We start from the raw sequence: 25,301 nt of genomic DNA, 5'->3' as shown, positions 1-25,301 counted from the left end.
GCAGTGGCATCCAGCTCTGGAGTATTGAGTGCTGTCCTCTACCATAGTGCCCACAGCCTTCTTGTATGTGACACCCGTAACTATCACGTGTTCTACCGCACCCAACTGGCGATCACTATCCTGATGCTTTGCTATTGCTCTCACTCTTTATACAGGTCGTCTTAGAGAGGATGGCTCTGCTCAAGACTAAGTCGGCCAACGCCAAACAGGCTGCTCCCCTAGACACTGATATCCGTTTATACTGTGCTGCTAAGCCCCCATCTGAGCGTGATCTAGGAGTCTCACGAATAACTTCTCGTTCAATTCCTGGCCAGTCTGAGGGCGAGAGTTGGTTGTAGACAGCAAACAGGGGCTTCTCTCTAGTATTGTATCCAGAGTCTTTTGCCTTCCTCGGTTGCTCCGCGGGGACGTGCGCTATCTGAGAGTGTGCGTCTAAAGCCCTGGCCTTCTCACAGGCTCGTGTGGTTTGCTAGAGGTCCCTCGCTTCACGGTGGGTGAGGCTCTGGCCGCTGTCCTTTTAGATGCTCCCATTTATCACAACTGCTGCCATCGGGGCTCCCCGTTGGCTGGGCCCCTCGGTGTCCGTCCGGCTGTGTCCCGGGCAGCGCTCCTACAGTTGCAGTCCCTGGGTCCCGGTCCAGCTAGTGGGTAGAAGAGGACTGATAGGGGGCTCCTGATGGGGACCGGGTGGGTGGTGTCCGTATGTGCCCCTGTCCTCTCGCTGTGGTATCCCTCTGATTGCTGGATGACACCCACGCCCACCGCCTTGCACTTGTCGGGCTCTGCACTGGTCGCCGGGCTGGTCTGATCTCCAGCTTGCGCTGCACGAGACACGGAGGCACGGGCACCGACGACCGCACGGGGCCCCTGGTCGTCCCTTTGCACCAGTGGAGGAGAGTCCCTGCTTGCTACCTACAACCACCCCACCCTCAGAGGGCCAGGCTTGCTGCCCGTGAGACGTCTGGACACGCTTCAGGCGAGGGACAATTACTCTCAGTAGATGATTCCTCTACTCGAGCTGAGTGAGTCTTATACCCAGATTTACAGTTTTGGAGGGCCAACTCGTGCATGCTGTAATATCTTGCATGGATGGCGGCGAACTAGAGCTGGACACTAGAACCGGCATGAGATGACCGGCTCAGTAGGGGCGCAGTGGCGTGGAGCGACGCCTTGGAGCTTGCTTGCTTCTTGAGCTTTTGCGAGCCACTAAAGCTAGGGCCTTTCCGCGGGGCGCGCTCCCTCAACTCACCGCTCTTCCTGGGCCGTATCACGAACCACCAGACGAGGAAGCCGGCCACTGCAACGAGGACGAGGAGGACGACGACCACGACTGCAATCGTTATGGTACTTGATGACTTGTTGGATGGAGCAGGGACTCCGCAGACGAAGTCGCTTGTGAGAGAGAAGCCCTCGTTGCACACGCAGCTGGGAGTCACGCCGTTCTCAGACACGCACCTGCCGTTGCCCCCGCAGATCGTCACGGTGCCGTCGGTGCCGCGCTGGACGCACTGGCTGCTGATACAGAGCTGGTCAAGAACACTTTCATACCCATACTTGCACTCGCATGTACTATCTGTGGAAAGTGGACAGTTGCCATTCCCCCCGCAGAGCGTCCCACTGGAAACGCAGGCTGCCGGGTAGCAGAGGTTATTCAGCGAAGCCCAGCCCTGGTTGCAGCTACAGGTCGCAGAGGATCCCTCGCCGGAGCACGTGCCGCCGCCGTTGCAGACTTTCCCGTCCTTGAGACACCTTGTGGGGATGCAGTCTTTGTCGACCAGAGTATAGTAACTTGCGCACAGGCAGCCGTAGGTGTCACCGGTCTTCTCGCAGGCCCCAAAGCCGCTACAAAGCTTGTTGTTCGACGAGACGCAGCTGCTGTGCACGCAGCCGTTCTGGCCGTCGAGGCTCTGGAAGCCGTCTACGCTACAGTTGCACTTTTTAGTGTCTTCACTGCATGTTCCACCGCCATCGCAGACCTCGGCCAGGATGCTCTCGTGTGCCCCGAAGCACTCCTTGACAAAGCACTGGCCGGTCTTCTTGTCTGTGCGGTATCTGCTGCTGTCGCATCTGCACAGTCCTGTCCCGGCGACAGGGCCCTCTACGCATGTCCCGCGCCCCTTGCATATTGCTTTGGGGTCGCTTCCATCCGAGATGCACTGGCTATAAACACAGATGTTTGTCCCGACTAGGGTTGTCCCGGGGTTGCAAACACACGCCCCAGTGTCCTCGCCGTTATCATTGCACGTACCCATGCCATAGCACGTTTTTTCTGTCTGATCGTATGGATCCGACCAAACGCATCTGGATTTTCGGCACTTCTTGCTAGCACTGTCAACGACGAAGCTCGAGTTGACGCAGACGCAAGCAAAACTGTTTCCGCTAAATTGGCAAGCCCCTACGCTAGTATTTTCCTCCGTGCCACAATTGTCTGCCGGACAGCCATTGAGGTAGCACTGTGCATCTGTGTGTTCCTTGTAGCCATTTGCACACGTCTCACATTTGGTACCATCATACCCAGGCCTACACTCGCACTTTCCTGGGTCTGTCTTGAACTGACAGGTCCCTCTTCCGTTGCATATAGTACTGGAATTTGTCTCTGATACAACACAGACAGCTGGTACGCACAAATAACGGCGATCGTCTGCAACCGTTTGATAATTTTCGTCACAATTGCACGAGTACCCCACAATATGATCCCCTATACACTTCCCATGTCCAGAACATTCAACGTATCCCTCCGGACCTCCAGAAAGAGAGTCGCTAAGACAGGTTTTCTTCATACACTTTCCATTTGTTATTTGAATAATGTCATATCGATTTATGCACTTACAGTATGACTTGGATGATTGAGTAGCATTAAGAACGCATGTTCCAAACTGCTTTCCACCGCACATCGTCCTCACCTGCTGATTAGTCAAGGTTGTGATTTCAAATATGCAAGCTTTTGGTAGACAGAACCCATCAAGTTCTTCATACTCGTCAGGCTTCGGGTCCTTGCACTTACAAGCGTAGTCTCGACGATCGCCGTGCGACGCTATCTTTGTGCACACCCCAACGGTCTCGCCACCGCACACAGACTCAACAAGTTGTCCGCTATCATCTACGGTGTTAATAAAGCAGTTGATGCCAAAGCAAGCCTTTTTAAATAACTTTGTCCCCAGATCGCATACGCATCCTGTGGACCCACAACTGCCTAGTCCTCCACAGATAATCGGCGGTTCCACTCCGTCCTCACTAGAAATGCACTCACTTAATATACATGTTTCTCTCAACTCCCCATTCACATCTCTAAGTGTGACTAGCTTAGCACCAGACTTGCACTCACACCGCCTATTCTTCAACAAAGATCCTTCTCCGCCACATGTTCCTAACCCATTGCATGCAATAGTGGGATCACTCAGCAGCCTTCTGTAAACACACTTACTTGGAATGCATTCCGAATTGAGCTGGCCCCTCTCATAGCCTTCGGAGCAGACACACCCGTAATAGTAATTACTCCCCTGCACGCATGCAGCCAGGACATCTCCTCCGCAATAGACGTTATCATACGATACGCAACGCTGATGAACACAGATCCCATTGACAGATCTATACGGAGTAGTACACTTGCAGGAATATGTGCCCTTATCGTTTGTACAATCTCCAGTTGTTCCATCGTAGATTTTGCACTCAACATACTTAATTTCTCCGTTATGCATTACCTTTCCGGCGCATCCTGGATGAGTGCAGTAGCCCCCGAAGGCCTCCAGTCCGTCGCTGCACTCGCAGCCGTACCGGCCAGTCAGCTGGTTGTATGCGCAGACCCCCTTTCCGGAGCAGACAAGCACGTTGATATCCGGATTCCTTATGTTATCTGATATGCCAACTGGCAGGCAGTCGTAGCTGTAGCACATGTCACCGATCTTGAGGAAGCCATTGCTGCAGACGCAGGTTCCAGTACTGTCTATATATCCCGCCCCGGGGCCGCCACAGAGTCCCCTTGCTCGCTGAGTCTTTGGATCAGCGTTCTTACTCTTTGAAATGCACGTCTTGTTGTACGTAACATAGTCCCCAGTGCAATTACACTGCCACGTTGCGTCCCGTCCGACAGTGCATTCGAGTGTAAAGGTAGACTGAGGAATACAGTAGTCTGGTGCATAGGGGCCAGCAAGACTCTTGTTGAGCTTGCATGCATCAGTAACACACGCCTTCAAATTTGGATCCCATTTAGCAGCAGTCCCACAATCACACTCGTATCCGCTTTTATCCTTCTTCTGAATACAGTCTCCCACGCCGCCGCAGTAATTGTACCACATATGACTGGATTTGCCATCGTGACAACTCTTGTGCATACATGTGCTATTGTTTTCCCCAAAGTGTACAAGGTGAAAGTCAGTTGGACAGTGAGTACATGTTTCAGGCAGATCGGGTTTTTCGGAAGGTTTAGCGCACGTAGGCAAGTTACCAGTTGACAGGTTTTCTGTTATATTCTCAAGGAATCCACAAAAGAATCTTCTTGTCTTGTCTATCTTACTGATAAATACACATCCAGGTTTAGCAGAGAAGGTGCCGTTGTAGGCGGAGACATTTCCACTATCAGCATCTTTAGGGACGCATGTGATGAACGGATTGCTCGGATCACCATAAGTGGTGTACGTGCCTGTGTTCCCGCAGATATCCTGAGCAGTAGCCGTGCGCAGACTGGGCTGTGGATCCGGTGGCTGTTGCTGCACAATGCACTTCTTTGCAATACATTTCTCGCCAATCATTTGCGCGTTCTGTTGATCACATTCTGCGCACTTAGCTCCTGTGTGGATAGGCGAACACTGGCACGTCATCGTATCAGGAGCCTCAGCACTAACGACAATGCGTCCATGGTCACTGCAAACCGTGGCAGGGCTATCTACCAAAGTGCTCAAGATGCAACGCCCCGGAGCGATGTAGGTATAGTCCTGATCACAAGTGCATTGTATATTTCGTAGATCGTCCGTCTTGCACGTGCCGTGCCCCGAGCAGACCTTCCCCAGTTCCTCGTCCATGCACGCGGGGGACGTGCACTCTCCGTCGACGGCAAGAGCATGTCCGGGCAGCGGCAGTGGTACTCGCCGTTGGACTTGACACATGTTCCTCCGTTCTTGCATGATTCCTGGTTGTTTGAAGTGAGGCACCCCACTGGAACACAGGTGCCATTTATCTTAGCAGACTTGTCAGTGCAAGTATCGCAGAGGTCGCCCGTGGCAAGCCCTCGGCAATCGCAACTATAGCCAGCGCCATTGCGCACACACGCGCCCACTCCGCCACAGATCTTTGAGCGGGACTCGTCTGTGCACGCGGAATATGTGCAAAACTTATCGACCTGGACTGCATCCGAATCGCAAACACATCTGAACACCCCGTTGTTTCCTTCATCTGTGCACTTCCCGAAGCCCCCGCAGACGACCGGGGACCCGTCAATCGTGGCCACGCACTCCGTCCTGACGCACCTGTGCCCAACGCGTGTGTAGCCATCATTGCACTTGCAGCGGTAGCGGTACGATTCGCGATCGAGGCCCACGTCGAGGGTGCACGTTCCCTGGCCTGAGCACACGATGCCATCCGAGTCCTGGCAGGCCCGCGCATTGCACGTAGGGAGGGCGTCAGACGAAGAGCTTTCTGTAGCGATCGCGTTGGCGTCGTCGCACGACTGGCAGAGGCCCCCGCGGTAGATCGGGTAGCAGTCGCACGCGTAGTCGTCAGCACTCAGCCCGGCCAGCCCGGGGTCCTTCAGGAGGCAGCGGCCGCGGCCGTTGCAGGGGGCCTTCGTTGCCTCCTGGTTTGAGAAGTCGTCGGTGTTGAAGCAGCCCCTCGGCAGGCACTCGCCCTCGTAGGACACGAAGCCATCGGGACAGGGGTCGCACGAGTACGCCCCCGCGTAGTAGGTGCACTTGCTCGACCCTGTGCACTCCGTCCCGTTCACGAGGCAGGCGTAGTTGACGGCCCTGTCTGTAGACGCCTTGCCAGTATTAGTAGTTACCCTGCAGAACCCTGCACGGGGAGCATCGCACGCAGCCCCCGCCCAGCCCCGCCTGCACTGGCAGAAGTGTGCTCCGTCCCCGTAGGCGCAGTCTCCGTTAACACATGCAGGTCCTGTCCCGCACGCCTCGGCGAGACATGCAGCAGCACACAGGAGAATCAGCATGCGGTGTGCCTAGGACTGGCTTGGCTTATTTATTAGTATGTTGTAAACATAAGAAGGAAACCTGTGAACTGATCGGTACGAGAGAAAAGCCCTGTCCAGGCCAGCCCCGGCTATCCCCCGTGGTAGGGCGAACCGATGCACTGGAGAGTTGCATCAAGTCACGCGCTTTTGGAAACACCCACTCTACTTCAGTGGCGTGTTACATAGTCAGATCCCCAATACCGGATTAGGGCACCGGGCCTCAAGGGCTGTTCACAATCGACTGAGCAATAAACTACGTACGGAACTGAAGCCAGACGAGTCAGGGCTTGCTCACTGTAGCCATCTACTGGGAGCATAGCTTCTAGGAAGGCCGAGTGCCGCCCACCACAGGGTCTGCAGGGCGCCTATCGACCACATCTCAACATGCACTCCCCATTGCAAGCACAACATTCGGTACACAGCAGGTGGCGGAGGCGGGCCCTCTGAGGCGATACCCACTGCTGTGTGTAGGAACCACGCTTGCAGTCACACTCGCGGCGGCCTATCAGCCAGACGGAGACCATGCCGCGAGCTGCCAGACCGACAAGTGCGAGACGGTCGGGTACTCCGAGATCTGCACCGAGTGCAGGGCCGGGGGCGTCCCGGTCGGCGGCTTCTGCTGGCCCCCCGGCTCCCCCCAGGCCGCGGCGGCCGGGTGCACCAGGGCAGACGGGACCGCGTTGGCGGGCTCGGATACTGCCTGCGGAAAGTGCGGGGACGGGTACTTCCTCTTCATGGGCGGGTGCTACAAGACGAGCCAGTGGTCTGAGATCTGCACGGCGGCCGACAAGGGGGTGTGCACCACCTGCAAGGCAGACGCTGTGTATCTATTCCAGAACCCGGCCAGCCCAGTAGCCCCTGGCAACGAGTGCGTGCTTTGCTCAGACGTCACTCCGCGAGACGGAGTCACGGGGGTGGCGGGCTGCTACACATGCACGGCGCCAGGTGGCGGTACAGGGGCTGCCACGTGCACTGCATGCCAAGGAGGGTACGCTACGAAGGATGGTGCATGTGTGCAATGCGGACCCGGCTGTTTGACGTGTGAGTCTGCTACGCCGACCCAGTGCACCGCCTGCCTTGGGGGGAAGTTCCTGAAGGGCACTGAGTGTGTAGAGGCTGGTGGATGTGGTAGTGATAGCTATGCAGACCCAAAAGCAGACGAGTGCAAGGCCTGCGCTACTGACATAGCTGGGTGCGCGGCATGCGAATATAGTGACGCCACGGGAAAGCCGAGGTGCACCGATTGTAACGGGAAGCTGGTAAGAACTGCTGCCGACGGGACGACGACGTGCGTGGAAAAGACAGACGACGGCTGCAAAGCCACCGATAGTGGGCTATTCATGAAAGACGACGCAACAGCGTGTATTCTATGCAGCGACACAGTGACAGAGCAAGAGAAGAAGAACCAGGGCATCGTCGGCTGTAAGAAGTGCTCGAGGACTGGCGCCACACCGCCGACCTGCACAGAGTGCCTGGAGGGGTACATCAAGAACACCAACAGCGGCTTCACATGTGACGCCTGTGGCGAGAACTGCGCAACCTGCTCTGAGAAAGCTGACAAGACCAAATGCCAAACCTGCAAGACCGGGTTCTTCTTGAGAGGGGGCACTTCCCCCGGCACATGCGTCCCCTGTGATAACCCGACAGATGGAGTCGATGGGTGTGCAACGTGCACCTTCGCTGGCTCGTTGACCTGCAACTCCTGTAAGCCCAACTATCGCAAGGAGGGAACCAATCCGGTGAAGTGCACAAAGGCCTGCGAGGACCCCACGGCCTGCGGGGGGACGTCTGGGGCCTGCGGGGCGGTCGTCGTTGACAGCGCCGGGGCGTTCTCCCAGTACTGCTCGCTGTGCGGAGACCCCGCCACGTTCCCCATCGATGGCGTCTGCACAGGAACTAAGGGTGACAACACCTGTGCCAATGGCGTCTGCACCCAGTGTGCTGCCGGGTACTTCCTGTACATGGGCGGCTGCTACAGTACTCAGAAGGCTCCTGGCAGCCACATGTGCAAGACTGCCGAGGGAGGGAGGTGCACCGCCCCCAGCGAGAACAGCCGGTACTTCCTGGTCCCGGGGGCATCCAATACTGATCAGTCTGTCCTGGCCTGCGAGAACCCCCTTGGCACAGTGATAGGGGCTGGCAGCACCGCTAAGGCATATGTGGGGGTATATGGCTGCACAGCATGCACGGCCCCAGCAGCGCTAGAGGCTCCTGGCATGGCCCCTGCCACGTGCACAGCGTGTAGCGGCAATAATAAACCCAACCTGGCTGGGAGCGGGTGCTTCACATGTACCATTGACGGATGCTCGCACTGTGGAGCAGGCGGCAAGTGCGAGGCCTGTACCAGTAAAGACCAGAGACCGAACACAGACGGAACGAAGTGCATCCCCTGCAGTATCGACGGGTGCGTCAGGTGCAGCGAGGAGAACAAGTGCGGTCAGTGCGGGGACGACTACAGTCTGGAGGGTGACAAGTGTGTGTCCTCTGGCGCCAACAAGAGTAGCGGGCTCTCCACGGGGGCCATAGCAGGTATCTCCGTCGCCGTGGTGGTCGTCGTGGCTGGCCTTGTGGGCTTCCTCTGCTGGTGGTTCATATGCAGAGGGAAGGCATGACTTAGGTAGTAAACGCGCCGATGAATCCTGCTCGCGACTTTCTGGGCACCAATTGCGAGGGAGCCCCCTGGTGCGTGATGGGTTCTAGGAATATGGTGAGCACGGGTGATCCTGTAGGGCATGCAGCATCAGAAGAGAGCACCAACGTGGCCAGCGCTGGAAGGGCCACTAGACCCTGCATGGCCCGCGTGGATGAGTGGCGGAGGAGCAGAGGACGCGGGCGAGTGCTGCTAGATGGCCTGTGCACACGTGGAATTGCCATGACTACACAGTCGAGAGAGCTGGCGCAGAGTACTAGTAATGCGTGATAGTCGCGAACGGGCCAGGACAGACAGGGACGCCATGCCAGCGCATGCAAGGGCGCTCCACAGTGTATGGGACGACGTGTCTGCTGTCGTGAACACAGATTCGAGAAGTGAGGCTGGCAGATGCCTGTGCTCTCTTGTAGCCTCTGAGGGTGCGGCCCAATCACTCGTTCAATCCAATCGCTTGGTCTTATTTTTGAAAATAAACTGTCATGGCCGACAATGGCAATAACGCATTCAGTCTTTCTGCAGTGACTCCCACCATCCCACCGTTCACCTTTAAGGAGCTCCACGAGCGGCTGAATGGCGTGCTAGGAAGAGATGCCACAGGTGTAGTCTACTCCCTCGAAGGTTATCCGAGTCTCGCCGTGAAGGAGATCTTGCTTGAAGGCTTGGATAGGAGCAGCGTGGATACTATCAAGCTTGAGCTGGCCGCTCTTTTTACCCTCTTTCACCCGGGAGTCATCAAGTACCATCAAGTTGTCGAAGACGAAAGCTTCTTCTACGTCGTCACGGACCGGCACGACAAGACCCTTGAGCGCCTCCTCACTGAGCACAAGCGAAGGAAGATCCCCGTGTCTGCCGGCGTGATTCTCTCTGTCATGAAACAGCTCACCGCCGCCCTCGCCTACCTCCACAGCGTCAATGGAGCAAACACTAGAGGCCTCGTCCACCGCGACCTCAGGCCTGCCAATATATTTATCAACGCAGACGGAGAGCGCTTCGTCATCGCCGACTTCGGCCTCTGCAGGGACGCCCTGTGGAGTGGGAGCACTCTCATAGGAATAATGGCATACGTTGCCCCCGAGGTGCTCCTCCACAACGAGGCCAGCCCTGCCTCCGACGTATGGAGCCTCGGGGTCATCATTTATGAATTAGTAACTCTGAGGAGACCGGACTTCTTGGGGGGCAAGGAGCCGGCAGAGGTCTTCATCGATGGGTGGAGGCCGGACCTGAGCGGTGTCACTGATGGCTTCATAAAGAGTGTTCTGGAGCGGATATTCGTATTGGAGCCAGAGAGGAGGCCGACGGCCAGGGAGCTGCACGAGACGCTCGCTACATTCGACATCCCAGTTGGTGAGTTGGGAGGTCAGTGCGTGATGCTGAAGTATAAGTGCGGATCCTTGGAGGCTGCGCTGAATGGCGCTAACGCCAGGATCGCGCTGCTGGAAGAGGATGTTAAGATTAAATCTACTAAGATCGACGCACTTGAAGACCAAAGTAAGGAACATCTAGCTATGATTAAGGCACTGGAGAATAGGCTTGCACAGTTCAGTGACAGGATGAACACGACTGACCCTCAGTCCAGCCTCTTTTTGCTGCCAAGGCTGATGCGTGCCGCGCATACGAATAGCACGGAGACCGTCTGGATGCTGCTTGAAGAAAGACTCGGCGTTGGTCAGCGTGACGCACAGGGGATGACGGCCCTCATGCACGCGGCCCAGCAGGGGCACGTTGATCCCGTCGAGTTGCTTGTTGGGGAGGAAAACGGCCTCCAGGACAAGAACGGCTGGACTGCGCTCATGCACGCCTCATACAACAACCATCCTGAGGTAACCAGGATTCTCATTCTTCACGAGTGTAGAGAGACAAACAAGAATAATCAAACTGCTTTGATGATCGCCGCAGAGAAAGGCCATGCAGAAGTTGCATCCCTTCTGGCCTCACATGAAAAGGGTCTGGCTGACAATGAAGGCAAAACTGCCTTAATGGTTGCCGCACAAAAGGGGAATCTTGAAATGGTAAAAATCCTTCTTGGTCACGAAAAGGGAATAAAGGATAAGCAGAATCACAACGCCTTATACTACGCTCTTAAGAATGGACATCCAGAACTCGTTGAGATCCTCGTAGAGCACGACGATCCTACAGATAAAGATGATATCACGGCACTCATGAGGGCAGCAGCCAGAGGAGATACTGAGATGGTAAAACTGCTTATACCAATCCAGAAAGGAATAAAGGATAGCAGTGGGAACACAGCGTTCGTGCATGCTCTCAATAATGACCGTACAGACACTGCTATGATTCTTCGTGAATACGAGGCTTCATCCTGGACCCAACTCATGTGTGCTTCCTTCATTGGAGACATTGAAACAGTCAGGAATCAGCTCTCTGACAAGGAAAAGAAGAATGATGATGGCGATACAGCTCTGACGCTTGCTGCACAAGCGGGCTACGAGGACGTCGTAGAGATTCTCAGCCCAACAGATGGCAGAGGTACTACGGCTCTTATGCGGGCGGCAGATACAAACGATGTAGAGGTGCTGAAAACACTTATATCTCTTCAAAAAGGACGAAAAGCAGAATATGTCAAAATAGATAAATGGGAAATATACGAAGGAACAGCACTTATGAGAGCGGCAATATATGGATACACAGAAGCGGTGAGACAGCTAGTAGCTCACGAAAGTGGAATGAAAGACAGTGACGGTCAGACTGCTCTCATCCTTGCTGCATATAACGGTCATCTAGAATGTATTAGATTACTCTTGAGTGAGGAGGGGGGCATGCAGGACAATAAGGGTAGAACTGCTCTCATGGGTGCAGTACGTAATAATCATCCAGAATGTGTCAAGCTACTTCTGGGCAGGGAGGCGGGGATGCATGATAAGTACGGCTGGACTGCTCTTATATGGGCAATAGATAATAACAACATAGAGTGTGTAAGACTTCTTGCAGAGAAGGAAGGAGATGTTAGAAGAACCCAGTACAATACAGAACCCCATTTAACTTGTGCATGTACAGAGACACCCCTCGACATGGCCAGGAAGAAAGGCTATGAGGAGATAGTGGCCATCCTTACAAAGTAGCCCTATAGTAAATGGCCAGCCTCTAGTAGTGCGCTTCCAACCACGTGGCAGTTACACTAGCAGGAATCTATAGAGGGCTTGTTCTGGATGTTACTAGCTTGATGAGTGTGTGATTATTGAGTTGGACGCCAGTGGACTACTAGTACAACTATAATAGAGACCCAGAGGGGGAGGACGACAGCCATTCCAGAGCAGGAGATTTCGAGCATCCTCCGATGTCCTATGTATCTGTGCTTCCTGGCCGGTATCGGATGGCCGGCTTACTGGGACGTTGGAGGGATCGGTGATCCTGACAGTATCAGCAGAACAGGCGAGCTGGCGGGGATGTTCTGTTCAGTACGTGTAGCCACGAGTGCTAATCCAGGGGTGCACAGCGGGATGTGCGGCCGTTCAGACGGAGCCGTAGCTCTGCTCCATTGGCGTAGCCTACAATGTGCACTAGCGTAGGTATATCCCGCCAGTGAGCTTGGAAGCCGCCCCTTCATTGGATAAGCAGCCCAGAGCCCCTCAGTCACAACGCCTTCTTGTTCCAATGATGTGGTGTGTTGTACGGCAGAAAGCCACCGGTGTGGACTCGGAAGTAGTCCCAGCCAAGATAGGCTCTATTCTGTGCACGGTGAAGTCCGGCTGCTTTACACCCCAGGTTGGGGGTAGCAAAAAATCCCCCACTGTTGTGGGCAAAGAGCCAGCCCCCGGCAACTGAGGACATTTCCCTGAACATGGATCCCTGTCTTTCTGCGCTGAAAAGGACGCCGCCGTCGTTAACTGCAGAGACGCTCACGACGCTGGTACGGGCCTCGGATGACCCCGACGTAATCTCCGCCCTGTCGTCCCCTGCTGTCATCGATGCCCTGTCTGCAAAGGCCAGGTCCACGCCAGAGCGGGAGGAGGAGCTCACGGAGGTTCTCCTCTCGCAGCAAGTCTTTTTGGCTGCAAGCAGAGCCCAGGAGTTTCTAGACGCCCTCGCCGCCTCTCCGTCTTTATCTCCTCTTTTAGAGTACCTTCTAATGGCCCTCCTGCGTCTAACACCGGAGAATAGGATTCACACGGTGTTTGCTGCCATTCTGATAAATTTTACTCGATGTCTGGAGATAACTAGGACCCTGCTGACGTCTCCTAGCTTGCCAAATGCTGCAGGGCTCATGTTTAACATATCGTTCACTAAAGCAACGGTTGGCACTGCTCCGCTCATTCAGCGATCGCTCTACCTGCTGATCAACATTGCCACAGCCACAGGGGACGCTCCATCTGTCGCGCACCTCTTTGTCGACTCTCTCGCGGCGAACCTTGTTGGAGCCCACATTGTTGATACAGCCGCTGATTATCCAGGGATATCCTTTCAGTACAGCCAGCTCCTCCACAACATGTTTTTGATGCTCCGACCCGCTGACCAGTCCGCTACTGGGTCCGATCAGGCCGAGAACCGGGCTCAGACCGCCGAGATGCTTGAGCCGTTGGTAGAACATATCTTGCTAGCTCTTGTTTGCGAGAGAAGCCTTGAGACCAAAGCGGAGCCACGTGGAGCCGGGCTGACTCCAGAAGAGCATGCTGCCCTGCCAGAGAGGATTCAGGCGCACATGGCTAGCCTTTCGTCGCTTAGGTTTCCCAGCGAAGAGACGTGTGCCAACCTTAGCGATTGCTTGCTCCTGTATTGCCACACCGATCACGGAAAGAAAAGCCTGCAGGACCTGGGAGCCTATCCCCTTCTGCGGGAGCTCCACTTGAGCACTGTGGAGTCGCTGGGAGACCGCTGCTATCTAGCCGACTCGCTGCTGACGGTCATCGAGGGCATCATTGCCGAGCCGGATTTGGACGGTGTAAATTAGACGCAAATATTAACAAATGGCCGGGGTATTTGCTCTCATCCTCTTCCAGGCCCTGCTGGCAGGGGCGTTTCCAGCACACAAGCCCCGTGAGCGGGTAGGCTACAACACGGTATACACTGGCTCGTGCACCTCCACGACAAACGGTGCCCGAACGGTTCTCCTGACGTTCTCGGTCAGGGTAAACAAGCACTCGATCAACATACTAAAGGCCGGGTTCGATGACACGAGCCACTTCGGAATCGAACTGGCCAATCCTCCTGGCGCATCCATTACCACAGAAACCGGAGACAGCAAGAGCTACGCTATCACTGCATTTTCCAGCACGGTCTTCGGCGGAAAGGCCTCAAGCTTTGTATACACGCAGTCGGGCCAGAAATTCACATGCACAAACGGAGAAGGTGCCAGCTGCCTAATGGACTTCAACTTCGTCAACAGCAAGTTTACCACCTCAGAAACAAAGCCGTGGGCCGATCTTGTCACAGAGAAGGTTAGGCGACACTGGCCCAAGCTCAATGGAGTGCCCACAGGCCCTCCCCCCGCCGAGCGCCTCATGGCAACGGTTAAATTATCGAACCTATCGACAAGTTCATCAACAACTACTGTTACCACCATGACTGTCTCTTCTCTTAAAGACGTACTCGAGAAGAACTATGGCAATATAGTGAGTGGAGTTACCTTGAAGTTAGACGGTACCACTACTGCAGGGTCGCCCACGTGCACGTTCACTGTCGCAATGGATTACGATATTGGCTGGACAGTTTGGCCCCTTGCCCTGACGGTTACCGTGGGTGTCCTGGTCACGGTTGCCATCAGCGTGCTCAAGTGCTGCCCTTGCGCCGCCGTCAAGAAGCTGTACGACCGCACCAAGGCCACCGCCCTTACTCAGCCAGACGCCCTCACTGCAGAGCCAACCAACGACCCGTCAGAGGTTGACGTGCCTGAGGAGACCCTCAAGGTAGATCAGGAGTAGCCTGGTCTTCAGTGGCACTGTGTCCCTATGTCTATTTCTATACTCTCGAATTCCCTTCAAGTGAACTAAGCGATCTGCTCATAGGGATTGAGGCTGCAAGGTCGACTGATGTCGGTACAGAGCGCTAAAGCTCTGATCGGTAGAGGCTGTGGGAGTACTGTCTTTCTAGCTGCTTGTCGCGCTTCAGCTCGCAGCAGTGGAGACTGATTGTGACGAGGAGGAGGATGAGGAAGGTTCCCAGGGCGAAGACAATGACAAACGATTCGGTTCCTCTGACATCAGGGAGAAACGAGTTGAGAACCCACCGAGACGCGGCGCTCGGAGGATACTGCGATATGGTTACATAAGAATTGGGGACAATTCCGCTCCAGTACATATAGTTGTCGTTGCCTGAATAAATGTTCCCGGCAAAGAGGACGTCGATGTACTGGGCAACGTCGCTAATGCCCCAGAACATATGCGGGAGCATAAGCGGGTTAGCCGCGATAGTGCAGAACTGCGATCCTGCCCCCGCAGCTGGAACAGCAGAAGTATCGCTAGTAACATACTTGAAGCTAACTCCAGGTACCGCAGTTGTGTAATAACATTTCTTCCATTTAGGATTTGCTGACTTGCAAGAGTCAAAGCAAAGATCATTCAAGCCCTTGACTTTGAGAAAGAAGCCAGTGATCTGCTGAGGCAGAGAAATCTGGAGGAAAACCGATGTACTAGGAATGTTGACAACCAGGTTAGCATGGCCATTTCCAACAAAATCAACAAAGTTACCGAGGTAGGCGCCCTTAGTGTTCTCTATGTTGAGAAGATTAGTATCGACATAGGAGGGGTAAACGCGGTAGTCTGCAATAGAACTTATCTGAAGGTAATCTGGACAATGCTCAGTCTCTCTGAGTGCGCTCTGATGTAGCTGCAGAAGCTCATCATAGCGCTTATTTTCCCATGCGTCCATCATTTTACTAGTACTTCCACTGCATGGCTCTAGATCTAAGATAAGGAGTGTGTTTTCGTTGTTTGCCTTCACTGGAACAATGAGCGATAGCTTGCGTTGGAGTCGGTAGTCTATAGCCACTACACGAGGAACATTGAACTGGCTGGCCATAGTGTTTGCAGTTAAGGAGATTATTTCTTCGGTGTCCGGCTCTTTAATATTAGCTATGGGATATATGATAATGTCCATCTCACGGCTATTAAAGGCATAGTTGGGGTCATCCAAACACATGTCTGTTTTCCCGCGACAAAGACCTTGTGTGCTCGAGGAAGACGCACAAACATACATTTGCTTATTGTGCAGGATGTGAATGCTATTCTCTAAAAGGCATTCAGATGTCTCACGTCCTCGACAGATGGTGAAGACAATATCTATCGCTGCATTATTGTTTATGTCGACAAAGGTGAGCATGCCAACGCCTACTCCGAGAAAGATAGAATGCTCAGGGCTTGGTGTATAGAGGGTAACGGGAGATGTGCTGGAGTAATTAAGAGTGAAGACCTGCACAACAGAGCAAACGTCAGTCTGTCCATAGGGGAGGTGTTGCTTGAGCACAGCCGAAGAAACCTTTGAAAGTCTACTTATCTGATCAATAAAGACGGCATCTTGACTTATGTCGTGGCACTTAACATCCATTTTCAGTGCAAGCTCAGGCTTGCAGTTTCCACTGAGGTCAACTTGCGATATGTCCAGTGGGATAGAAACCTCAGCACCCTGTATCGTTGACATGCTTTCATCATATAGTACTGCATCTCTAAAACAATCGGAAGCCACCTTAGCATCATTTAGACAGCGGTATAGTGAAATATTACCATCGTCTCCTATTGTATAGTCTGCCAGCTGATTGATGAGTACCTTCAGTGTTGTGTTATTCTCTGCATAGACCAAGTCTGGTGCATACACATTGTCGTTTATCATGAGAGGGACTGGCGGTTCTGCTGTATTGATCAATCTGATGGGCTTATAAAAGTCTATAGTATTTTCTGGGAAAAGAGTGGGAAGGGTGTTTAGTGAGTACTTGCTTTTCTCTTCGCCGACCTGAAGATACAGAAGGTTGACCACCTGTTTGTTGTTACGGTCAATTTTATAACTATCAGGAGCTAAGGATACCAGCAGATCCATGCGTCCATTCCTGCTAAAGTCTAACACCTTTATTTGGATAATGATAAGATTCTGTGTCACAGAATCATCATTATCGCGTGGACAAATAGACGGATAACCCTCAGAGCTGAGAGTAACGTCTGAATTGGCTGGTCGGCCGCTTGGTAAACGTACCGGGCCCTTATTAGTTTGAATAGTAATACACTTACGATCAGAAGTTAGAGAAACCAAATCTATCAGTCTCTTGTCGTTGAAACTTGCTAGAGCCATAACTGGTCCGTCCACTGTCATGTCTGAGCTACCGTATGTAATAGATGCCAAGATCATGGATATAAAGGCGTACAATAGCAAGTGCAGTCTCATAATGTACAAAAGGCGTTCGCCTCTTAAAAATTGTATCAAGAAAAATTATATCAAGTTGTGTCCGCTAAGGCTAGAGCTACATGTCCTTAGTACTATATTGCGGGATGTCTCGCAACTGTACTATCTCTAACATGACTAATAAGCTTTCTCAACTCAAAGATGCAATTACTAGACATGACCATAAGATGATAATTTCTCTGAGTAAGTCTCTTTCGCGGCAGCAAGCAGTCTATATGACGCTCAAGTACCAAGCTTATTTTGGCGAGCTCTTCTTTACAGCTCATGGCTTCTCCCACCGAAGCTTTGGTCACTTGTCCATCTATGGTTCGTCCTCCGTCAACGGTATTGCTGCGATATATGAGGGGCTGGAGCATGAAGAAGGAGGACCTGATGACGGAGAATCAATCATTCCTTCTTCTTGTTACTACGGAGAGCTTCTTCGAGGCTACTTTACAGACCCCTACAAGTATGATGCAGAGTGCCTGTACGGCTCTCTTTACCACAGTGATGGCATAATTGCAAAGGCAAGAGACAGCCAGTCCAGCCTGCCTAACTTTTTAGAGGTCATTGAGCTTCTTTGCACGCGGACAGATGCCGACATAATGGGGATGAGGAACGCCTACAATATGCTTACAGGCGGTTTAGATATGTTTGTTGATGTCCTCAGTTTTCTCAGCAGACAGTCGGCTCTCCACCAGCTCGTTAGTGTCGGCTTATATAGTTTATCTTATCGTGGCATGTATGCGCTGTGCACTGAAAAGCCGAATGATTCACATGGAAAATCTTCTTCACTGACGACTATTGCAAGCATAGATCATTTGGATACCACCAGTACTCAGTTCAGGGCCCAGGTCGACGCGTCTGTAGATGAGCTTCTAGAGGCCACCAAAGGCTTTGCACACAGGGAAGCGACCTTTTATGAAATGCTGTTTCTTTCGTCTCCAGCACACCTCCGAGCAGTTGCAGCCGAGTATAAGTCCAGAACTGGAACAGAGTTGGACACGGTCCTGGAAGAAGAATTCACAGGCGTTATATCCTATGCCTTACGCCTGAGATACTACTTTGTTACCAACCCCGCTCGGTGTTATGCATGGATCATTTACAGAACTATTAGGGAATACAGGGATAGGAGCCTGCTTCGGGCATTTTTGGCCTGCCTTGAAGACATCAGCAACGTTGCACAAGAATTCCAGCACTTTAGCAAGAAGCCCTTACGTACTGAGCTACGAAGTATCTCTACAGGTAACTTTAAGCGCCTTCTCTTGGCTCTTTTTGATGGAAATTATCAAAGATTGGCAACAATCTCCTGACGCTATAAAGGCCCCTCTTGCTATTGTTCAGGTTTATCGTGAATAGTCACGATCACCGAATGTATACTTCAGTATCTTCATTTACTGGATTCATTATTTTAGGTTACATTTGGTGTACCGCGAATTGTTTAATGAAGACTCAGCGATCAAGAAACAATCGTCTCGCCTTCTACCTGCCTTCTTGCATACTTTAGTGTATCATACGTTACTATGTGATTCTATAGAGGGATTTATATCTGTTTACACCTTCAATCTAATGGTCAGTTTTTCGATATTCTGTCCCATAATGCGAAGGGGGTCCTCGCGGAGTTGGAGCTGTTTAATTAATTCAGCCCATGGTCCGCGGCCTTCATAGGCCATTCCAAGCAAACGAAGACCTTCGTGCCCATATCGAATCTCAATAACTTCCTCTTCTTCAGAATTCTTATTACTCACACCAGTACGTGTAATAAAGATATCTTTAGAGCAGCCTGGGGCAATAATACAGCTGTCAGGTATGGTCTTGTATGCCTCTGACGCCGTGTGCGAAAGGTACCCAGACGCGTCTGGAACCTTCGGTTGAACGATGGCTGCAGTTTTGACAAAAGCAGGGGCCAGGCCATCGTTCTTCAATCGGAGAGATACTTGGTCACCAATTTTAATAAGAGCATCGGGGCGAGACAAGTCATCCCCCATGAGTGTCAGAAATGGACGCCCTGCTATGCCAAGAAGAGGTATTTGAAAGGCACGATTATCATGCTGGTCGCTGTGGACATCGGGTGCCACATTTATGATGACTTTCGCCGCATGAAGAATAGTATTAATATGGGAAGGAGAAAAGCGGATTGAGATCTCTCTAAAGTTCTTTGTTTGATCTGCAGATGCGGGTATACGGAACTCCGCCTGAGAAACTATTTCAAATGCTCCTGATCCTACAGCAAGTTCTGGGTAAATGCTTTGCTTCTCGGAAGCAAAAGATCGAGATGCGATAGCACACTCAACACGTATATCTGACGAGTAGATGTTACGAATTCTAATAGTACGCATTTGAGGGTGTACAGTGGTTGCAGGGCCAAAGAGGCAATCTGAGGGTAGGACTCTGATATACTTCTTTTTTGAGACAGTGAACGACTCTACATGCTGGCCTCTAAGCATTGGACTGACGGGTCGGACGTCCACCAAGTTGGCAGATGGTGGTATAGGCTGGTCCAAAATTGCTCTATCAGGAAAGTGGTTTTGGCAGGTATATACAGTATTAGAGACGTCAACTCCAGAAGGAGGCCTAAAGTTGCCCTCATTGACGTGGGGATGATGCAATGACATGTTGCCGTATGCACTAGCTGATGCACTTTCAAGGCGGTCGAGTAGTTGCGTATCGCTTGAATTCGTGAGGCAAACGTCAGGGCGAAGAGTACTATCATAGAACCCCGCAACTTCTTGCCTTGTAATATCCAGCGCACGCGTGTCATCTACATTGCCGTGCTCAGGAGGATGCAGAACATGGAGAGGAACAAAGTCAGGTCTGTAAGCCAAAGGTGGAGCAGGTTGGTCCCTTAAGGACACATGCATAGACTCTCCAGGCTTATACTCAGTTGTACTAAGACGCGAGACATTGATGTCGTTCGTTACTACTATATCTATTATTATTTGTGCAACAGGCGACATTCGAGAGATCTCCACAGTTGCGCGTCCCTCACCAAGGTCAAGAGATCTTACAAACAACTTTGCAACGTATGCGTTTCCTTGCAAATGCTCTAGAAGAGGGCGCAAAAAGCATTCTATATTTCCTGCTACATCAGTACGACAGACGCAAGAGGATGCGTTATCGGATATCAGTGTAACGCTCACATCCATCTCAGAGTGAGGAGGCATGCGCAGGGGAGTCCTAACTTGGTAAGTCGGCACCGTCGCGTTTGGAACACGCGATAACGTGGGGCCCATAATTGATCCTTCATCAGGCAGCACGGCAGCAAGCTGAGATACAACCTGCAGATCATTCATCTCTGCGGTGGATGTATCTATCCTGGTACGAGATATGTTGGGAGAGGAAATGGCAGACAGTTGCATTTTTTGGGGTTATGGGCTGTCAAACACAAGGCACGCTTGTGAAATATTTCGCTTCCTCCGAAGAAGGCTGCTTGGCGAGTTAAAAAGTGCATTGGTCCCTATGGCATATTTAGAATGCTTGAGCAGCTTGGCTGTCGGTGCTGCAAGTCTCAGAGAAACATATAGAGATTCTGGGCTTTGCTCACGGTATGAGAATTGCATAACTCGAGGGAAAAGCTCTTGTAAGCAGCGTTCCATAGCTTGATGATCGCTTGCACGTGTCCAGAAAGGATTGTCGGAAACCAACAGTTTCACAAGAGGCAGGTGAGTGAGGCTATAGAGTGCACTGAAGTCTGAGATAGAGTTGTGGCAAAGGTCAATCACCTCAAGGGTAAAGCATTCTAAAAAAGGGCTCAAGTCTTCGATACAATTGGACCGAGCCCTAAACTTCTTTAAATTTGATAGCATGAAAATGCCAGTAAGGTCGCTGAGCTCGCACTCATCGAGGATAAGCTCGCGCAAATTAGGGAATGCGCTAGATATGTCTAAAATGGTGACTTCGGAATGGCTTACATTGAGGACTTTCAAGTTTGGCAACAACATAGAAAGCTGATCTAGCGACTGAGTTGACACGTCTATAATAAGAGATAGAGACTCGACCATGGAGAGATCCTCAATCCCTGTTAGTTCTCTCAGGTATTGTGCAGTGTTGTCCATCTTTTTTAAAGATAACTACATAGGATTGGTACTAAGATTTACTAGGGTATTTTGGTGAGAGAGGAACCTGGAGGACACTCGCCAAAGCTGCACCAGATAATGGCTGCGGTTGTTGGCTTTGTGAAGGGGCTCCCTCACCACTCTCAATGCTCGGCCGACTAATCAAACTCTTCAGTGATTGAATCAGGTTGTTCCCAAACTGAGCCAGTATACTCTCAAATTGACTGGCAGGTATGTGGCCATCAGCGTCAATGTACTGGGATAATACGCTGTTCGTCGGGCTGTGGGGTGTGACCTTGGAGGCTTCTGCAGATGACGTCAGCATAGAGGACGAAGAATGGAGTGTTGCAAGTGTTGATACTTTATATTGCACGTGGCTCAAGTGCTTTGCCTCCTCTTGAAGCTGAGGCGCTGCAGAGGTTAGAATACTGGCATATTCGTCTTCACTACAATGCTCCCGTAAGTTCTCTAGTTCAGCCAAGGCGGCAGCTATATTCATGCGTGCAGCAGATATGCTTTGCAAAAGCGTAGATGATTTCTTGATAGACATACTCAAATCTATAGCCTCTATGACTCTCTTCGCGTCTCCGGCGGCTTTAGAATCACCAGGTGGCTTTATTGTATTGTTGAATTCATCATGCCCGCTGGGTGAGAAGATCGTACCAATAGGCTTTGCTTCCTTGGATGGCTCTGGTTCCGGCTCTGGCTTCGATGCTGGAGACGTAGGGAGACTTCCTGCCTCCACCTCCTTTTTTTCCTGTGGGATGTGCTGCACTGATGAGGCTGTTTCGAACTTTGACTCTGGAAGAGCAGCAGATGTTATCTGACCCACATTTTCGTTGAAAATTATGACAGGCTTTAGATTGCCTACCTTTATACGTGCTGAAACATCTGGAGAAATAGCGGCTTTTACCTTAGGGGTGATTGGTGGTAATTGGGAAGGGGGCGAATGCTGACGTGCAGAGCCTGGAGGTGAGGCCAGAGACGGCATAATCGGAGTATTTTGTGCGCTTCCTTTGTCAGGCGCCAACGGTGATGAATCATTGCTCAACAGGATATCCTTCATTGTCAAAATAATGGACTCGGAGAGGGTTTGGCGTGCTTCTTTAGAGTCGAGCCTCTTCAGTACGGATTCCTCGTCAAGGATGTCTACATTTTCAAATATACTATCTAGGGTTGTTTCTGTTAGCTTCGGTGCTTGGTTTGCGTTCACAGTCTGCATATTGTACTCATACGCCTCTAACACAGCGTTTGAAAGGTCGGAATCCTCACTTAGGGAAGCATATTTGGAATCATTATGCATTGTATCTTGCTGCTCTTGAGAATCACCAGTGTGTCCATTCCCTTTTGTAGAAAGGTTGTGTGCAGAAAGAGCGCATTCCAGAGATTCGGCTCCCCAATTAGAGTGTCTATCAGATGGCTGAATGTGATCGCTTATACCGTGCTTTCCAGGGTTTATACCTGTGTATGTTGCTTCTAGCTTTATCGTGAGCTCTGTAGAGATTGGCCTCGGAAGTAGAATCCCGGAGTCAGCCTCATCAAAGTATGTCCCCTCTCCAAATACAAAGTCAGTGGATGAGGGAACATCATCTGTGGAACTTCTGGCTGAGGTCTGCAATTGCAATGATGAGTGGAACGCGGCTACAGACAGCGGTGAAAACTTAACGATTGCCTTATCGTTAGCTACATAAACGATAAGATTTCCATAATTGTTAATATATAGCTGATGGTTGTGCAAAGAAGAGTCAAGTTGAAGTGAATTAACTAATGCAATTCTTTTATTGAGAATAACAGAACGTATGCTAATAAGGCTTTTGTATTTAAAGAATACAGCATAAATCATGTCTGAAAGATCCCCTTGATTACTGACCATATTAGCAAATCCAGTGGAGGTATTTTTGCCGTTTCTTGGCAAAGTCTCGCTGTTACGGCCGAGATAGCCGACTGCCAATGCGTTTGGACCCTCCGGTATCTCCGATAATGACAGCGTTTCAACAATATTTTGCTTCAGCAATATTCTAGTGCTCTCTCTGTCTATATTAATTATGAAGACGTCAGACCGAAGATAGGAATCGGTAGGAGAGTTTTTGAGGGAGGAATCAATCATAGAGGTGATACCCACTAGCAGATACTTTCCATTTGGACTTATGTGTACCCCAAACACATCTATGACATCTTGTGGGGGCTGGAAAATTGTACGCGTATGCGTCTTGATGTCTGTGCCAAACGCCACTTGGTAGATAGACCCCATTTTAGTCAAGCAATAGCAGAAGTTCGGCACCTGAGGCGTGATGATTGAAGTAAAAGCGTCCGCTGCTTTCAGGTGCGGCAACTTAGCACAAAGAGGCACAATATTGTGAAAGGCTGATTGCTTCACATCCAGATTCCGGAAATAGAAGATGTTTCCGTCAACAACAAAGTATATCTGCAGCTTGTCGTCTGGAGTAAAGCTTGCTGTCAGTAAATCCACCTTGGTAAACTTCTTAAAGGAGTAAGAGAGAATGAACTTTCTCGCGTTGATACTATATATAACCATGCAAACAGTGGAAAGAGGATCCGCCTTGGCCAATAGCTTTATCCGCGTAGCTTCAGCTGTTGTGCAAAAGCCTATCACAAGCTCACCTAAAGAGAAGAAGTTGATGTAGTGAGGGAAGACATCGAAGAAGTGCACCTGCCCATACTCTGCTCCACGAATCGACAGGTAACAGGGGTTACCTGGAGTCTGTGCATATGAGTACGTGATAGATTCTCCCAGGAATATGCTATCTGAAAAAGGAGTATGTCCATAGAACACGCTCGCTAGCACAAGAGTATTTGAATCACGGGCGTGGGTGTTTGCCGAGGCACATCCATCTCCACTGCTGGGTGCTCCTGCTCGCGATCGCAACATGCTCCGCGGATTCTTGAGCGCCTCATCTGAGGGGGATTCTTGCTTGTAAATGGCGATCGTGCTATCTTCTAAAACAGAACATATTCCAGACTTGGACACATGCATAGCTACAATTGAAGAAGAGGAGTAGTAGTGTAGGTGCTTGAAAGAGCTAATGGTTACCTTGTGGTAGAGCTTAAGAGTATCACAGGTAAGTAAGCGAACGACCCCATTAGTGCCGTAGCAGTGGAAAAGCTCGCTGCTCTGCGTTACCCCGAGCACTGTAAAAACATGAATAGGTCGATTCAATGTCCGTAGAGCCTTTCCGTCGCTAAGCTTAACCTGCAGCACGCGGCTATCATCGGAAAAGACATAAATGTATCGGCCATACTTGACGATGGAGACGATGTTAATTGGGGTACTATCTCCTTGTTTTGACATTTGGCTCAGATCGATATACCGTACGCTCCCGCCATCAAACGGACTCACCATTGCAACATATCCCACTCCGCCCAAAAATAGCTGCGAAATATTGGTAGATCTTGGGCACTCAACGATGGTAGTGCAGGGGGCTTTCAGAGCTACTGCACAGATCTCTGGAGAGTTATTATAAGTGTAGTAGAACTTCCCACTCTGCGTTACAATGGCGATTACGGTGCTGTATTGCGACTCATCTGCATTGCTAGGTCGCATGCTAGTGTCGGGAGAATCTGGAGTGGCTAATCCAACAATTCTAAGAAGAACGATTGGCTCCTTGATTCGAAGGGTCAACTCTGCCGGTAATGGGCTTAGAAAGGCTATACCAGCTGTCCCAGGGTCTGTGGTGTATCGCCGCATTAATTGTGTAACGCTCCCTGCAAACAGATAGCTAGAGGAGTGCCCCTCCTTGAGAGGGCTGTGTAGTGGATTAATGCCGTCCTTTTGTTCACTGTTTCTAGTAAGTCCAGAGGATGCGGCAGCAAATAAAGTTTCACCCTGTATAGCAATTGCTGTGATTCTACAAGACTCCTTTGTTTCCAATAGCACACAGAAGCCTGCAGTAGTGACTGAAGGGTTCTCGTCAACCGTGGAGTAATGGTAGACCGAAACGTAGCAATTAGTCACCATAAAGATAAAGACACTCTGGTCGACCTCATGAAAGACCACTTGCGCGTTTGACTGAACTGTGCCCCCTACAATTGCAGTAGGGTAAAGAAATTGCATGTCCTCGGGTGTTTTTTTGCTAGATAA

The 25,301-nt window shown here is 51.3% G+C and overlaps 10 protein-coding genes and 1 pseudogene across 10 annotated transcripts; 5 read left to right on the top strand and 6 right to left on the bottom strand.

Moving 5' to 3' along the window:
• Positions 1-1,100: 1,100 nt before the first annotated feature.
• GL50803_0050127 (High cysteine membrane protein EGF-like) lies at positions 1,101-4,817 on the bottom strand (the record flags this gene model as incomplete). The annotated part of the gene is made up of 1 exon (XM_038046133.1): positions 1,101-4,817. The coding sequence occupies one exon, from the start codon at positions 4,815-4,817 to the stop codon at positions 1,101-1,103; it is 3,717 nt and encodes a 1,238-aa protein (XP_037902367.1).
• Positions 4,818-4,894: 77 nt separating this feature from the next.
• GL50803_00113268 (uncharacterized protein) lies at positions 4,895-6,157 on the bottom strand (the record flags this gene model as incomplete). The annotated part of the gene is made up of 1 exon (XM_001705281.1): positions 4,895-6,157. The coding sequence occupies one exon, from the start codon at positions 6,155-6,157 to the stop codon at positions 4,895-4,897; it is 1,263 nt and encodes a 420-aa protein (XP_001705333.1).
• A 512-nt stretch (positions 6,158-6,669) lies between these two features.
• Positions 6,670-8,790, top strand: GL50803_00d41401 (pVSP; annotated as a pseudogene; the record flags this gene model as incomplete).
• Positions 8,791-9,307: 517 nt separating this feature from the next.
• Positions 9,308-11,905, top strand: GL50803_00d103944 (Kinase, NEK; the record flags this gene model as incomplete). Its single annotated transcript, XM_001705278.1, has 1 exon — positions 9,308-11,905. The coding sequence occupies one exon, from the start codon at positions 9,308-9,310 to the stop codon at positions 11,903-11,905; it is 2,598 nt and encodes an 865-aa protein (XP_001705330.1).
• A 719-nt stretch (positions 11,906-12,624) lies between these two features.
• On the top strand, positions 12,625-13,731 carry GL50803_00137679 (uncharacterized protein; the record flags this gene model as incomplete). Its single annotated transcript, XM_001704922.1, has 1 exon — positions 12,625-13,731. The coding sequence occupies one exon, from the start codon at positions 12,625-12,627 to the stop codon at positions 13,729-13,731; it is 1,107 nt and encodes a 368-aa protein (XP_001704974.1).
• Positions 13,732-13,747: 16 nt separating this feature from the next.
• GL50803_0086468 (uncharacterized protein) lies at positions 13,748-14,701 on the top strand (the record flags this gene model as incomplete). The annotated part of the gene is made up of 1 exon (XM_001704923.1): positions 13,748-14,701. One exon carries the CDS (start codon positions 13,748-13,750, stop codon positions 14,699-14,701), a length of 954 nt encoding a protein of 317 aa, XP_001704975.1.
• Positions 14,702-14,825: 124 nt separating this feature from the next.
• Positions 14,826-17,150, bottom strand: GL50803_0036426 (uncharacterized protein; the record flags this gene model as incomplete). The annotated part of the gene is made up of 1 exon (XM_001704924.2): positions 14,826-17,150. The coding sequence occupies one exon, from the start codon at positions 17,148-17,150 to the stop codon at positions 14,826-14,828; it is 2,325 nt and encodes a 774-aa protein (XP_001704976.2).
• Positions 17,151-17,230: 80 nt separating this feature from the next.
• Positions 17,231-18,460, top strand: GL50803_0086498 (Annexin; the record flags this gene model as incomplete). The annotated part of the gene is made up of 1 exon (XM_038046370.1): positions 17,231-18,460. One exon carries the CDS (start codon positions 17,231-17,233, stop codon positions 18,458-18,460), a length of 1,230 nt encoding a protein of 409 aa, XP_037902366.1.
• A 240-nt stretch (positions 18,461-18,700) lies between these two features.
• GL50803_0016192 (uncharacterized protein) lies at positions 18,701-20,506 on the bottom strand (the record flags this gene model as incomplete). The annotated part of the gene is made up of 1 exon (XM_001704926.1): positions 18,701-20,506. One exon carries the CDS (start codon positions 20,504-20,506, stop codon positions 18,701-18,703), a length of 1,806 nt encoding a protein of 601 aa, XP_001704978.1.
• A 9-nt stretch (positions 20,507-20,515) lies between these two features.
• GL50803_007792 (uncharacterized protein) lies at positions 20,516-21,202 on the bottom strand (the record flags this gene model as incomplete). The annotated part of the gene is made up of 1 exon (XM_038046343.1): positions 20,516-21,202. The coding sequence occupies one exon, from the start codon at positions 21,200-21,202 to the stop codon at positions 20,516-20,518; it is 687 nt and encodes a 228-aa protein (XP_037902365.1).
• A 31-nt stretch (positions 21,203-21,233) lies between these two features.
• GL50803_007791 (uncharacterized protein) lies at positions 21,234-25,274 on the bottom strand (the record flags this gene model as incomplete). Its single annotated transcript, XM_038046342.1, has 1 exon — positions 21,234-25,274. The coding sequence occupies one exon, from the start codon at positions 25,272-25,274 to the stop codon at positions 21,234-21,236; it is 4,041 nt and encodes a 1,346-aa protein (XP_037902364.1).
• Between the last annotated feature and the right edge of the window lie 27 nt (positions 25,275-25,301).

This window comes from Giardia intestinalis, chromosome 5 (assembly GCF_000002435.2).
Source record: "Giardia intestinalis strain WB C6 chromosome 5, whole genome shotgun sequence".
NCBI lineage: Eukaryota > Fornicata > Diplomonadida > Hexamitidae > Giardia > Giardia duodenalis.
The sequence above is the reverse complement of the archived record's forward strand: the minus strand, read 5'-3'. Positions and strand labels throughout refer to the sequence as shown.